The sequence below is a fragment of the Homalodisca vitripennis genome, chromosome 3 (genome assembly GCF_021130785.1).
Source record: "Homalodisca vitripennis isolate AUS2020 chromosome 3, UT_GWSS_2.1, whole genome shotgun sequence".
In the NCBI taxonomy this organism is placed as follows: domain Eukaryota; kingdom Metazoa; phylum Arthropoda; class Insecta; order Hemiptera; family Cicadellidae; genus Homalodisca; species Homalodisca vitripennis.
The window spans coordinates 131,478,902-131,495,572 of NC_060209.1; the positions used below are offsets into that span (position 1 = coordinate 131,478,902).

Consider the following 16,671-nt stretch of genomic DNA (forward strand, 5'->3'; position numbering starts at 1 on the left):
TAAAAGTATCTTTCTTCAATATAAAGCACAATGATATGACTCTACAATAGTAAGCATTATAATATATTTGTTACACATCACAAATTTAGAAACACTAATATCTTGTAACTTTATAGTTGATGTAACAAAGTATTAATTACATGAAGACTTTCTAAAACATGGGCTTAGTTTAGTTGCAATCGTTAAAAATTATGTTTGTGCAAATATTCTCTTGTAATAATTCAATGTATGTTATTGTATACCCATCTGTACACTTTCATTTTCACTAAGTCAATGTATACTTTTTTAAATGTATGGCTGATATTTAGAAACGCTGGCTGATTATAAAAAAAAAACCTGTAAAAACAATGTTCTAAATGCCCTTAATATTTTAAAATATTATATTATTTTACTCAACAATTCCTAATAAATAAAGTAAAATACATCAATTCTTCACTTAATATATTATGAAGTATAAGATTACGGTTGTTCAGAGTTTTAGTGAACAAGTTCAAGTTGAATATTAAAAATATATGGGCATAAAATTTGTTTCGAATTGCTTTATAAAAAATGTCTTCAAATTTACAAATCATTATGGTGATTGCAATAAAAAGATTTCTAAAAAATCTACAAAACAGCTGCGGAGTGAGAAAAGCAGCTGTGACAGTCTAAGGGGAACATAGATGCCTGTTTTATATATATGTTTATACTCACAATGACTACTTACGTATACCTCAATAAATTTTTATATAAATATCAAATTTCTTCACTTTACTTTTTATTTTTTGAGACATATATCGTTTCATTGTTTTTTATTTTTTTATAAATTATGTAGAATACAGAGATATTGATATGTATATTTGAGATAGTGTGTAAAAAAGAGCTTGCATAGAAATACCATGGGAGATACTTGTGTCATACCGTACAACAGAGTAGTTTCAATTTATTCTGATTAATATATTAATTTAACTTTAAAAATGTATCCTTTTTACTTACACCAATGGAAAAATTCAAAAAGTAATTGAACTATTAAATTATTTTTATGAATGTTATATTATTGTAGATAGTCAAATTATCACTTATTATCAAACAGGCATCTATGTCCCCTTAGACTGTATATACGAAGTGTGTCCAAAAAGTATCCGACCTTGATGTCTGGCATGAACTGACGTTACTCGGCGGCAACGGCAATCTGGTCCCCTTCAAAGTACTCCCCTCCACAAGCTACTACCTTATTCCAACACTCCTCCCACTTCCGGAAACACTCATTAAATTCATTTTTTGAAATGGCTAACAGGTGCTTTGTCGCATTGTGTTTTATTTGTTCAACATCGTCAAATCTTTTTCCTTTCAAAGGAATTTTTAATTTCGGAAATAGCCAGAAGTCACAAGGAGCTATGTCAGGACTGTAGGGAGGCTGTCGTGTTTGACCAAAAAACGCTGAATAAGATTTGAGGAATAAGCTGGCGCATTGTCGTGGTGCAGGATCCAGTCACGGCTTATCCACAGTTCAGGTCGTTTCCTTCGTACTGCATCTCGTAGCTGCCGTAGAACCTCAAGATAATACTCCTTATTCACTGTCTGGCGTCTTAGAGCATATTTGTGATGAACAACGCCGTCCTGGTAAAAAAAAAACTGTCTGCATTGTCTTGACATTGCTTCGACTTTGTCTTGCTTTTTTTGACCGTTGCTCTTCGCGAGTTTTCCACTGTGAAGATTGAGCCTTTGTTTCAGGGTCGTAGCCATAACCCATGACTCATCACCAGTAATAACTTTTTTAAATGGCCCTGGGTCACTTTTTATCAAATCCAGATTGTCCTGTGCGATTTCAAGTCGACAGTTCTTTTGGTCTTCTGTAAGCAGCCGAGGAACAAATTTTGCCAAAACACGGTTCATTTTTAAATCTTAGTGTAAAATGTTACAAACTGACGATTTTGGTATTCCTAAATCTTCTTCCAGCTCTCGGACAGTCAATCGACGGTTTTCATTAATTGCTGCACGAACACGTTCAACATTTCTTAATTCAACACAGCGTTTCTGGCCATTGAAGGCCTGCCAGATGGGTCATCACTCTCCACTGATATGCAGCCATTTTTAAACCGCCTAAATTACTCTTTTATTTGTGTATCGGCCATAGGCACGTCACCATAAACTTTCTGTATCATAGTGATCATCTCTGATGCTGAATGCCCAAGCTTTCGGCAAAATTTAATGCAAATGCGCTGCTCAACACGTTCAGTCATATTGAAATACGACGCACACACACGGCAGTACTGTAAGGAACAGAGCGCTGTGACTCACTGAGTCACCGGATCGTATTCAATGCCTAATGTGGGAAGGAGTAGGCTCGCCCCTCCCCTCCAATAACCTGTTCGAGCCGGTCGGTTACGCCGCGGCCGCCTACTGGTCGGCGATCGGATACTTTTTGGACAGACCTCATATTTAGCAACTTGTGAATTAAAACTCATTTTTGCAATTCATCTCTTATTATTTTCAGTCAATGGATATTTTTCCTACACCGTTTACTCATATTTGAATAATAAAAACAGTAAATAACACTATAAACAATAACAATTACGTAAACTCAACAATTGATCAACAGCCAACGATGAGACATGCTTACATTATCTGACGCCGATAACTATGAAGCGCTCTTACAGACGAAGGACAATTCCAAGGTTTGTGGTTTTTACACGTAGCCAGTTTGTTCACCAATCACTCTACTGAGCCTGATGGCATTCAGACGTTTTATAAGCCAGTTAAGGGTTAAGTAAGCTAATTAGAATTAATTTATTCAGTGAGCATGAGGTAGTAAAATGCTATTTGAGTCGTTAAGAAACATTTATTTGAACAGATAGTAGAAATAAATACTTCAATGAAATTATCAACATCTAGGTACAAACAACACTTAAGAAAGAAGAAAGATTTTAGCTGTTACCTGCTGGAATACATATAGTAAACATTTTAATTACAACGCTCTCATTAATTATTAAAGCTCTATGTTTCATGCATTGAAAAATAAACACAAATATTTTCTGTAGCTAATGATAAAATCAGCACCAAACATTACTTTTAAATAAATACTAAACCACATGTACAAAATCACTATAACGCACAGTAGGAAAAAATGTTTTAGATTGAACAAGTTGTATGCACCAGCTAGTTTACATTATACACTATGATCTGAATTGTAAATGAGTTTTATAAATACCAATACTATTTTATCAATACTCTGTTCATATAATTAAATTGAACATATAATTGAATATAGTTAATTAACTGTTTATACAGTTCAATATGTTCTTTAACTTATTATACTAGGCAATCTAAACAAACATTAAAGGTAGTATTTTAATAATGTATACTAAATAGAAAAAAAAATGTTTAACCCACTTAAGAAATAAAATATGCAATGCCCGTCTTCGGATGACGTATCGATTTAGTTTAGTCATTTGTTACCAAATCGAAGTGTAACGTTACTGTGTTCGTTTCTGTCCACTTTTACTTAGAACATCGTATTTGTCCTCAATGGCTATGTATAATAATCGATTTTGTGGTAGTTTTAACAAATGCAAAACACCTGTTGTTAGCAAACAGTGAAAATGGCAAATCTTTGTGAGATGTTTGTAAACTTGGATACTTTGATTACAAAGTGGCAATGAGAATGAATGTGAATCTGAATAGAAGATATTACAAATATCGGGATCGGGATAACGATAATACTGATGAAATCATTAGTGTTTTATATTTGAGTTTAAGAAGTTTAAGTCTTCCAACTTTAAACCTCACCTTTAAACTTACTACAGTACATTATAATTTTTAAGTCTATCTGAAATCGTAGTATCAATAATTATGCTCTTCATTTAGGAGATGTTCAAAGTTTTAACAAATGAATTTATAGTCACAATTCAATAAGAACAGTTCAAATTTATGGTTGTTCTGTTTTGGGATAGCTTCAAACATATTTGTCAGTTTCAGGGATATGAATCTTGTCTGTAGATGAGAGTGGTCTGGTTGTGCCTTGTATATCTGGGTGCATACTTGCTGCTTCATGTGTTGGAAAATCCAATGATGTAGGTCTCATCATAGGATGAGGAAGTAAGTGATATTGATGAGGGCATTGTGACAATTTGAGTAGGCATTGATCATAGTGTGCCTATGTCACTGTGAAAATAGAATATACTTTCAACCATCAAGGAATAGTTACTATAATCAGCCCTCAGAACTACCTTCTAGGGTCCACTGATTGAAAAAAACATATAAAAGTAGCCATTTTTCACTTAATTGTTTAAGTTGTCTTTTATACTGCCCTGTAAGGGAATTGCAATGTGATTACATAATTGTATATTTTTTTCAATTGACTTCCATGCTTTTTACTTACATTTGACTTTTCATTCTTGTTATTTTACACATTATATTTCTAATATTTAATAATAGTTATGTTTCATGGGCATTTGCTTCAAAATACTTTTCGATTACTTTTCTTTAACCAATTATGTGAAAAATGTGTGTTTTTTCAATCAGTGGATCACAGAAGGTAGTTTTCAAGGTAAGTCTGCTGATTTTCCTATCAACTAGTAAAAATCCCCCTGGCTTTCAGCCCTATTAATTCAAACCCAACACCATGGAATACAGTGGACTGCAGAAGGTAGTTTTCAAGGTAAGTCTGCTGATTTTCCTATCAACTAGTAAAAATCCCCCTGGCTTTCAGCCCTATTAATTCAAACTCAACATCACGGAATAGTTTAGGTAAGTTTTATATACAAAAATACAACATATGGATGAAAATCATGTATATTGGTGTTAAAAATTTAAAATATTTAGTTCCATAAATATTTAGTAAATGGGCTGCTATTCTCTACACTGTCTTAAGTGGGTTAATAACAAAAAGTTTATACTTGATAAAAGTTCTCTGCACTAATTTATCTTTGTTATATAACTCTATACACTATTGTTTAATCAATTGTTTTGCTCATCAAAAACAAATTTTAGTTAAAAAAATTATTTTTAATTTAGTACTGTACGTAATAATACAATACTAAATGGGTACAATTATTTTTGCTACAACAATAAAGTTTATTTTTCTTTAAGAATTCCCACCAAAATACACTTTTATCTTGCTGGATTCAACTAAACCTTTTCTGTATGAGATAACCATGCTAGATATACATTTTTATGAAACACTTTTAACTAAATTTTATTAGAAACGAGTTTATCTTGACTTTAGTATTTTGCTCTCTTGAAAAAAATATGCTTAGAGATTGAACATTATTTATATTCATCATTATATATTATAGAAGATATAAAAATGAGCTGGTGACAATCCTTCATCAATTTCATAAACTGCCAATTAGCCAAGAACAATGAAACTAATTACAAGTTATTTTTTCCACATATTTTTACTTCATATATCCCTCATGTGACCTACACAAAGTACGCAGCTAGCTGAGCCATTTTATCCTTGGGTGGGCGGGGCTTGCCTCGGGACCGCCCTCTGCCCCCTCTCCCACGTCCTGCAGTGACAGGTTTACTAGCCACTGCACGGTGCTTCTCAACCAGAGTTGAGAATTGAGGAGAGCAGAAAACACAGCCAGACATCTCTGTTGCCTCATTGGGTAGTTTGCTCTTCTCCTGTGAACAAAATGTAAATTAAGTCAACAATACACAAATTTAAACAATATTGTCACTTTATTCATTTTAGTAATTGCCTTTCATTTGAGACTTCCAAAACAATTTTAGACACAAAGCATTTTAAATAGTTCTTAACAATATGAAAACAATAAAATCCCAGCCAACCGAAAAAAGGAGGGGCTGTCATTTTGGGTTATAAATTTTTTGGCTAACCTGATTACATCTAAAAAGAAACAATTGGAATGGGTGCATAGGCAAAATGAATTATTTCTGTAAGTTACACTTTGGGAATGGTGGTAGGAGCAGATGAGATGACTGTTGCGGCACTGCGTAATGTTGGGTACCGGTGCGGTGCAGCGCAGCTGTAGTCGAGGGAGGGAGGGGAGGAATTTGAAGATGAACTGACTGGTGAGTTTCAAGAACACTTTATCGGTCCAGCCAGTTGCTATAGCAATGCATCACCCATACACTCACTCTTCTGCCCAGAACCAACGCAGTGTTCTGATGTTGAGTATAAACTATTTTATAGACTTGGTTATTTATATAGACATTATCATTCATAGGACCATTTTGATTGACCTGGGTTTTGGTTAACTTAAGTTCTGTTAACTGGAGGTTTTACTGTAACTAAACAAACAAAAATTCAATTTATGAAAATTGTTTTAAAACTACTTTCACAGTACCAAATGTTGGTTTATAATAGCAGGATTGACAGACTTAAAGTAATGAACTAACCGGTTTGTATTCTACAGAAACAGTTTGGGCTCCACAATCGCAAATATTTTCTTCCACACTAACTTTGGCGGCATCATCAAACAGATGAATGATTACATCACACCTGAAAAAAGAAAATAGTTTATTCACTCAGTAAGACATGCAGTCTTAGTTAAGTAGGCTATAAACTGTGGTATTATTAATAAAATCAATAATCCTTATAAATATAAAAAAGTGTCCAGAATAAATTATTAACCCTCCGAGTGGTGAAAGACGCTGCAGCGTCTATTTATTTTCTATTACCAGTGGCAAAGGCGCTGCAGCGTCTATTTATGTAAGCCTTTTTTGTTGAGCGGTTTATAAAAACATTCCGCGACGTATCCACACTGAAGTGGTATGGATAGAAAGAACAGATTCCAAACTTTAATTTCATATAGTATTATATTGTACTGGCTTTACGTTTTGTTTACTGTATGTCGATTTTAAACGCCTTTGGCGAGTCGCGTTGATAGAACACTCGCGGCTTGTTGACAGTGGCCGTAGTCCGACAACAGCGTTGTTTGTTTGGTTCTGTTCGCGTTCTGTTGTTTCTAACAATTAAAATGGATAGTGCTTTACGTTCTAGTGATATTAGGGAACTTGTAGCAGATGAAGAATTAAGTGATGTAAGTGTTAGTGATTTAGAAGCTGATAATTTCCCCGACGACGTTAGCCTAGAGGACTTCTCATCCGGAAGCGATGAGGTTTATGTGCCTAACCAAGACGATGTTGACACTTCTGATGATGAAAACCAAAGAATTGATGTGAGTGGTAATAATAATTATAGTGGAGTTCACAGAGAGTGCTTTCCCTACTTGGAACATTATTGGAGACCTCTAAGGCCTGGAAGAAAGAGGAAGAAAGAAGATGGCTCAGATACAGACTAAAATGTCATAAAAACTGGTGTACATAATAGTTTTTATGTCATTAGTGTTAGTAAATTTTTTTTTTTAGTTAATTTAAACTGTGTGTTTTTCAAATTAAAATTAAATTTAGAACAAAACTGCTATCAAGAATAGTTGATTTTAGCTATTTTTTAATTTCATAATTGAAGCCAAACATAAAAATTAAAATTTTCAAAAAAATATTTTGGTTTTTCAACTTATCTACTTTTCAACTAAACCAAGGTAAGTAAATTATTTTAACACTGTTACATTGTGTGTTTTGTGCAGTTTAATTTGATATATAATATGTCATATTTGTATAATTGTTTGACCTAAAAAATATGTATATATTGATACAATACAAAATAGGAGAAAAAGTCCCGCCACTTAGAGAAAAAGTAGTTGCCACTGGGAGGGTTAATGAACTTTTGATTAAAGTTATTTGAACTTAAAATTTATATAGAGAAATTTGGAATTCTCAAATCCGATTCCAAATACTTTACAATAATTCTCAACCAAATCCTAAATTTATTTTTAGCCTAAGATAAATTAAAATAAAAGCATGCCTGCAGTATAATAAGCGTTCAACACTACAGTTGATTGATAATATCGAATCATCAATTAGAACGATTTAAATGCTGTCAGATATGTTTGTTTACCCTTTTAATTAATTGTAACTACCCAAAATTAATATAAAGAAAATTTTATTATTTTATATAATCTAAAATGCATATATTTCTTTGACATACAAAACTATAGCTTAACTATAATCTTAAAAGTCCATAACCTAAATCAGTTCAACACAATAAGAACTTGGAAAATTCATGTAATTTTGTTACTGTAAGTTTTAGCAATCACTAATTTACACACTGCTGATCAGTTACTGACTACGAATAGATGGAGTAAACTCACAAATAAATAAATACAAATTATAACCAAAATATTATTTGAACATCAATCTGTTTATATATAATTTATACATATATAGTTTCACTGATCATGTTGTGTAAAATTCAATGTTTGAGATTAATCAACTCCTGATTCAAGGAGCTGTCAAATTATTTCTTCAATTCATAAGTTTTCAGAGACAGAAAACTTATTTTAGAGATTTCTCCAGTCCTATAAGGAGATTGCCGGCTTCTTCTTCTTATATGGGGCGGTCTACTGCCATGCACTTAAGTCTCAAGGGCCTTTTGCGCACCCTGGAACCACACCATGAAGCTTACCAGTCTATGATTTCAGCAGTTCCACAAACCGCCAAAAACAACCTATCAGGTCCTTCTGGGGAAATTCACCACCCATGTCCAAACTACCAAAGATGGCATACCGCTCCCTTGCTATTGAAGGGCAACCAAAGAGCAAATGTTCGGCAGTTTCATCCTGCTCATCACACATTCTACAGACCAAATCCTCCTGAAGGATGCCGACTGTGAAGATGCTTCCTCAGGTGACCATGTCCCGTGATCAGACCTATAACCCGAGAAGACATTGATCTATTTAGTAAGAGAAGGCCAGACGCCACTCTGGAGGAAGGTACCATTGTGCTCATTCTCATGCCCGGATGCAACCTCCACCTTCTCTCACTTTGAGCGCGAACCCATTTCAAGACGGGTTCACGCTGAACCCGTCTCGAAATGGCTTACTCCTGGTTTCCTTCGGCCACCCTGCTTTATCAGAAAAATAACATACTCAATTAATTGAAAATGGTGATTCACATACCTGTTACACCCCAGTTTCCAGCGGGGAGCAGACGCAGGATCGAGGACCAGCACTCCTCCCTCACACTCAACACAAGAAGACAGCCCATTACTGTTGAGTGAGTGGGGGCAGGTGGGGTGAGTGCACGAATTGCACCCTGATCCTTTCTTCATTTCCCTGAACGGTGGGTGGTTGTAGCAATAGGGACATAGAGGGAATGACTTTCCCCTCACTCCTGTCGACCACGACAACAATTCAAAGTCATCCAGTGGACATTTGAGCTCCTAAAATACATGTATAACTTGAGCGAATACACAGAAAAATTGTATACAGAAATATATAAATTAATGACATGGGAGGCAATCCAAAAATAAACATAACAACGCTCACCTTATACAAACGAACATTTCCATTTTGTGGAAGATTGTAGGTTTCATCACAGTGAGAACAGTGCAGTCTGGCAGGCTTGGCCTGTATATACTTCATGTACCTCCTACATTTGCCACACCTGAAATCAGAATAATTGTCTTCATTTAATAATTAGATTCAAAAAGGTAGCATGACTTCCCAGTCCATATTAAATTCTGACAAAACTTACTGCTGCAAATAATTGTCAAAGAATCAATGACAGTGATAAATAATAAACAGTTAGCTGCAATTCTCCCGAGAATTAAGCACTAGATCCAGACCTGCAACTCTTTTTTTTTTGAGAGAGGCCAATCCCCTACTTATCCTTACTGTATTTATAAAGCCACAGGCTTGTGCCTTTCAAACAAAATAAGGAAAAGAGTGTGTAATGTACAAGGTCGATGGTACTAATAAAAAGTAACAGACAGGAGTTGACCTGCCTGCACTGTCTTTAACTCAGATCCAAGGTCAGTTGCCTTAGACCCTGAGACCATCAGCTCTCTCAATATAATAGCTCTCAACAGCTCTATTCTGTTCAAATTATTATGATTTTGTATTGATCGTTATTGAAACAAATTATCAATTTATCACCATTTCACAGCAGGGTTTAAGATGGAATTAAAAGTGTTTTAGCAAAAATTCTACAAGCTCTTCAGAGTGTAACAAAACTAATTGTCTTGCAGCACTCATTAATAGCATTGATATTTGACAGTGGTTATTCCATCAAAAAGCAGTCTGAAGTGCTCCGAATACTTTAGCCTCCAGAACCAACATTTACTTGAAAACAATACTGTTGTTAAAATATTTAGAACCTCAATAATTAACCCTTTGAGTGCCGGAGCATCGCTATTTGTAAATCCTGCGTTATACGCAAGAAATACCAGAATCGCTATTTGCGACTTCTGCAGTAACGCTTATATTTTATATAGTATTTATCTAAATTGGCTCAATGACTATACATACGCATTCCAAAGGCTTCAACGTAACTTTTGATGTTGAACTTTGGGTAGATTCTTATTTTTACGGCGGTTGTAAAGAGAGCATGTCCTAGTCGAGTTTAGAATCGACAGAGACACGGACGAGCAGTCACATGTTTTCTTTGCGCTGGTGTTTATTTCACAAATTATTGTAAATATTGAAAGTTTTTAAGTGTAAATGGGTTTGTAGTGTTAGTATCTTCATATTATTTTGTTTGTTTATGTTGTTCTAGTCTGTGTGTAAGTAGAACAATCACTTGACCGTGAGTTACAGCGATCGTAAGCAGCTAGTACTTTACTAAATACATTTGTATAGTATTTATTGTTTTGGTGTTTGTTCAGTGATATTTATAAGCAATGAGTCGTAAAAACGTTGCTGACAATGAAGACCTAGTATTTCAGGCATTAGATTCAAGTATTAGCAGTGTAGACAAGACATAGAATGTCATGTTAGGTTAGAAACTTTCTAGTTTTGTAGCGGTTCATATTTTTTTATTTATTTTCCAAACTTTAATTATAAGTATTAACAAAGTTTTTATATGTCTTTTTGTAAAGAATTAAATGGAGTATAAGATAGCATAACTGAAAATGAAAAAATAAAATATTTCAATAACACTACGTTGTGTCAAAATAAAAAACAAACTTTTTTTTCATAAAGTTTTTGTTAATATTTTTTTTATTGGTATAAAAACGTTAAATTACTAATGAATGTATTATATTTATAAAGAAAATATATTTATCTACAAAACAAACAAAAACCCAGGACATTATACTAATAAATAATTTTTTTATGAATTTTTAAGCAGACACTTGCAAAATCAGGCATTTTGGCTCGGCATTTCATGCATGCCATATAGCAAAACGCCGCGGCACTCAAAGGGTTAAAAGATGAGATTTTTGTGAACAGGATTTAATTAAAAATCTTTTAGATGCAAAATAACATTTTAAATTTATTGTAAAAATATACATACAAAATTATTACTCTTCTCTCAATATAAAATACAAAACAAAACTAAATAGTATAGTTATTTTTTTTACAAAACAAAGTACTTTTAACATCCGTTTATCTTTAGAAGACCCTAGCAAGAACCAACCTCATTAAAGACGTAGCTTTCTTTGTTTAGTAAACACCAATGTTCAACTTACATTAAAACATAAAACCAATATTTAATACTTTTATTTTTTGTGAGACCTTTCGATAGCGAGGCTATCTTCTTCAAACACATCACAAAATATTATGTGATATCACATACGGACTTTTGTCCTCACAAAAAATAAAAGTATTAAATATTGGTTTTATGTTTTAATGTAAGTTAACAGTAACCAATAGAAGCTCCATCTACAGCACCAATGTTCAAACCTCATTGAAATGAATTCTCTTCTATTAAATAATTGCATTGGTTATACTTAACCTTTTACAAATGTGTGCCATTCCAAATAAAATCTGACTAATAATATAACCTCAAATAATCTCCAGTTCCATGTACAAAAGTCAGGACAAGACATATTTAAACGTACATTCACTTTCATTTGTATGCGTGTCAGCCACGGCACACCAGTATTTCTGTCATAGTATGGCTGTTCGTTGGACTATTCTTGCATCATGGGCGGCCTGCTCACGTCATTGACTGTTAGAGAAAGGCGTAATAAATTAAATATTGTTTAATATTAACAAAATATTTAACAATTTTCGATCATCTTTTCTCATATGAGCTTTGGACCTCTCATGGCAGGTTTAACAATTATAAATAATTCTCAAAACTGCAGTTTGTTTAGTTGTAAAGTGCCAAAAACCAGTACTTATTTAATCCTTACAGACACAAAACTTGGTTATTGTTTGTAAATAATTGGCTTTATATGTCTAGATTCAGAAACAAACGAGCTAAATTCTAATGTAACTCCCATAGTTTTAGCTCAATTAGTTAGTTCTTGGTTAACGTTCAAACTCAGGTATCTGTACTTTTTGATCCAAGAGTAGGAAGGCACTTTCAACCAGTTTGTCGGCCGTTGGCACGTCATGATGTCTAGTATTTTATATATTTATCTTATAGTAAAACTGAAAACAGTATTTTTACTGCTGTAAACTTATTTTCCAAATGTGATATACATTTTGAGGTTAGTTGTTCTTTCTCGCAATTTTGCAAGAGCTTTCCTTAAGAGGGTCACATATTTTTGAGTCGTTTCACAAAATACGATTGCAACTTAAACCCTGCTTCACAGATAGACTTCTGCAGCGGATGCACATTGCTACTATACCTGCTGTCCTAAAGTCAGTACATGACTAGTATCGCAGTGAAGGTGTTCAAGTTTTCCCTTTATCCACGAATTGCATAGAAACTGCACAGTTGTGCATGGAAAATGCAGCTATGTATGCACAGTACGCATAAAGCCATTAGCTACTTGCAAATTCAAATTATTCTTTATTCATTTGTATACATATGTTGTACAGAATAGTGTCAAATTATTATGTAACTATTATAAATACTTACATTATTGTGCCAATGAAAATATTGATATAAAAGTACGCCAATCACCCTTGATAACTAACATAGACCTAATCAAGATTAACTAACATACACTTTTTCAGTAGATATTTTATAAATTTGTTGACCCAAATACTAAATATTTCTATGATTATAAAACTCTTCTAAAGAGTAGCAAGATATGGTGGTAAGAAATGTCTTTAGTTTTCTGATAAATATTGTCATATTCTGTTCATTGGTAATGTTTTGAGGTAAGTACTGCATAAATTTTAGTCCTGCAAAAGTTTTTTTTTTATAGAGTTCCAAATTATGTCTATCACTAATAAAATGATGTCTTGTATTATAATATGTGTGACTTTGTGATATAGTGGGAATATTAATTTGTTTACAATATTTAACTGTTTCTAAAATATACCTATCAAATACCGTTAAAATTCCTAGTTCTCGGAAATGCATTTTTACTGACTCTTTACCAGCCAAGCCTAACATTATTCTAATTGCTTTTTTCTGTAATATTAGTAAGTAATCCTAATTCTTTTTTGAAGTTCCGCCATAGATTGCTATTCCATAAGACATATGGGAATCAAACAAAGAAAAATATATAGTTTTAAGTGAAGTGAGGTTACAGTATTGTTTCATTCTGCCTAATGCATAAATACTAGATGATACATTTTTTGACACAAAGCTTACATGATCATCCCAACTTAAATTATTATCTATAACTAAGCCAAGAAACTTTGTACTAGTTAATTGTTCTACTGAATAATCTTCTATTGTTATCAATGGATTTATTGTTTGTCTATTTTGTTTGGTGTGAAAAGAAATAAAGTTGGTTTTACTGGTATTTAATAATAAATGAGCTGAATTTAAAAATTGTTTTATTTTTGCCATTTCCGTTTCTGCTTTGTGTTCAATTTCCTGTTTACTTCTTCCTGAAAAGATAATATTAGCATCATCTGCATAGAGAATCATACCAATGGCATTTTCCTCACATATAGAAGGGAGACCCGTCAAATAACACACAAACAGTAAAGGACCCAAAATGGAACCTTGTGGGACGCCACACATAATTTTGTTTAGCGATGACCTATAGCTTTCAATGTAGTTTGTGTGTTGATGTTTTATTTCAACATACTGATAGCGGTCTTGTAAGTATGACTGGAACCATTTTAACTCTTTACCTTTAATACCAAGTCTAGTTAGAATTTTGAATAATCGTTCATGTGAAATACTATCAAAGGCTTTAGATATATCCAGAAATACGCCAATAACATTTTCTTTTTTGTCTATTGCATTGATAATTGTTTCTACGAAATTAACTCCTGCTGTCACTGTTGACCTACCTGTTCTGAAATCATGCTGCTGGTTGTCCAGCAGCATATTTTCCTCCAGATAATGAACTAACTGATTATGCACCACTTTTTCGTATATTTTTGAGAAGACTGGTAATATAGATACCGGTCTGTAGCTTCCTATTTCCTCCATTTTACCCTTTTTAAAGATTGGAACCACTTTAGCAATTTTTAGTTGATTTGGAAATATTCCGGAAATTAAAGATGAGTTGATGATATGTGTTAATGGTTTTAATAAATAATCTTTTGTCTCTTTTATCAGACTCACAGGTACTTCATCAAAGCCCGAAGAACTTTTATTTTTAAAAGATTTAATAATATTCAGAATATCTACATCGGTTACAGGAGTGAATCTAAAACGGGTTTTCTCAAACCCCAGCTCATTTGCTCTATCTATCAAAGCAATATTATCTGTACCAGACTCGTCTATGAGGTCACCTAATTTTTCTTTTAGCTTTTCTTGAACCGTATTAATAAAAAAATCATTAAATGCTGTGCATATTTTTTTAGGATCACTTACAGTTTCCTTTTTCAAATGTATCTTAAAATTATGATTTTCTTTTTGTTGTTTACCGACTTCCCTATTAATTATTTCCCACGTAGCTTTCATGCAATCATCCGAATTTCCTATTTTTTATCATAGTATTATTTTTTTGCTTCAATGATTATACTTTTGATTTCTCGCTTTTTTTCCCTAAGGTCCCTTTTAATTCCTTCCTCCCTTGTCTCCCTAAACAATTTACTAAGCTGTAAGATCTCCTTCTTGCCTTCCAGAATACTTTGATTCACCCATTGATTGGACTTATTAGAATTTTTACTAACATACATTTTAGGGAAATTACTGTTAAAATAGAACATAAAAAAATTGAGAAATATCTCATATTTTAAATTGACTGCAGCCTGATAAACTTCCAACCAAGACTCTACCGCAATTTCTCTGGAAAAATTTTGTTTATTTCTTTTATTGATTTTTCTAGTTAGCTGTTTGTAATTTACATTGTTTTTTCGGTATTTTTTTTATTTTGGTAATTTGTGCGTCATGGTCTGACAATTCTGTTATGATGCTGGTAGTAACTAAATTTGGAATGTTGCTAATGCAGTTATCTATGGCTGTTGAGGTTGTTGCAGTTATTCTTATCGGGAAGTCAACCAGGTATTTCAGATTGAAAGCAGTTAAAACGTTTACAAAGTTAGTATAAGATACATCCCTAACCAGTACATTTACGTTAAAATCATCTACAATTATTATATTACTATTGTTTTTTAATAAACAGTTTAATAACAATTCTAGTTTCTCCAGAAAATTGTGTTCATTACATCTTATTGGAGATCTATAAATGCAAACTAATGTAATGTAATTTTGTTCAATTTTAAATTTAGTCATACAGTATTCAAAGACTTTCTCCTGTAACAGTGATTCACATCTAGGTTGTATAAATGCCTGAGTTTTTATACTATTTTTTGCTAAGATCATTACTCCCCCGATTTTTCCCTCGCAAAACTAGCACAAATCTTGTAATTACTGACATTTACTCTTTCTATGTCGTGCCGCGAAACCTTATGCTCGCTTAAAGCTACAAAGTCAGGTTTCAACTCTTCCAAGGTCAAACTTAGCCCATCGATCCTAGACGGTAAATGCTGTATGTTTTGATGAAAAATTGAGATTGTGTTATTTTTAGATTGAAAAACTATTTTTTTTTTTGAACTGAAGGAATGGTTTTAGTAGAACTATTGGATTGAACAGTCTTATCTGAACTATTATTTTGGTAAGAACTTGTTGGTAAGATGACCCTAGAAGAGTTATTTACATTGTATCTAACGGGTGATTGTATAGTAAGTTTAAAGGGGTGCCTGGAGAAGCTGACAAGGATTCATTCGAGTTGTTCAGGTCAGTCCTTAGTTGGATGTTAACTGGTCGATGAATGTCACTTAAGTTCCAGCCGCTGAAAGAGGGAGTCTCACTGTCACTCGTGTTTAGGTTGTATTTAAAAGATCCGTTGCTGCTCTGCTCCTGCTCCTGTACCATGGGAGATGATGTAGTGGCGAGTTCTTGTCCGTCCTGTGGCTCTGGTAGAGTGTCTGTTTGCTTCTCAACAAGTCTCTTCAACTCCTCAATGAATTCTTTATGGCTCAATCCGTTGCAGAGAGTTCTTTTTGCCTTCTGTTCGCATGATACGACAGTTATTTCAGCTCCCGTTGTCCTCTGGAATCTTGCAAGGTTTGTTATGAAGACACTTGGCTGCACGTTATCCCTCATACAACCCATGGGTGACCAGATCAGCCGCTTGAAGTCTTTTCCTTTGAAGTCATCAGCAAACTGCTGGAAAGCCACTTCATAGTCTAAGGGTGTTGGTTTCTCGTAGTATTTTGGTTTTGTAATCAACCCATACAATCCAGCTTGATTTTTTATTTGTTGGTAGGTCAGCTGTGAGCCGACACGATCAGTGGTTGTTGGTTTATTGAAGTTACGGCTGAAGATTACTGCAACCCCCGCCGACATATGTTG

General features: G+C 33.5%; 1 protein-coding gene across 1 annotated transcript in view; it reads right to left on the reverse strand.

Moving 5' to 3' along the window:
- Positions 1-2,807: 2,807 nt before the first annotated feature.
- Positions 2,808-16,671, reverse strand: part of LOC124357509 (DNA topoisomerase 3-beta-1) — a 64,873-nt gene continuing 51,009 nt past the window's right edge. The window contains exons 12-15 of the mRNA XM_046809379.1: positions 9,336-9,453; positions 8,967-9,229; positions 6,346-6,448; positions 2,808-5,610 (exon numbers count right to left, since the gene is read on the reverse strand). Of these exons, the coding sequence (XP_046665335.1) occupies positions 5,404-5,610; positions 6,346-6,448; positions 8,967-9,229; positions 9,336-9,453 (691 nt within the window). The 3' untranslated portion in view covers positions 2,808-5,403. The remainder of the gene's footprint in view (positions 5,611-6,345; positions 6,449-8,966; positions 9,230-9,335; positions 9,454-16,671) is intronic.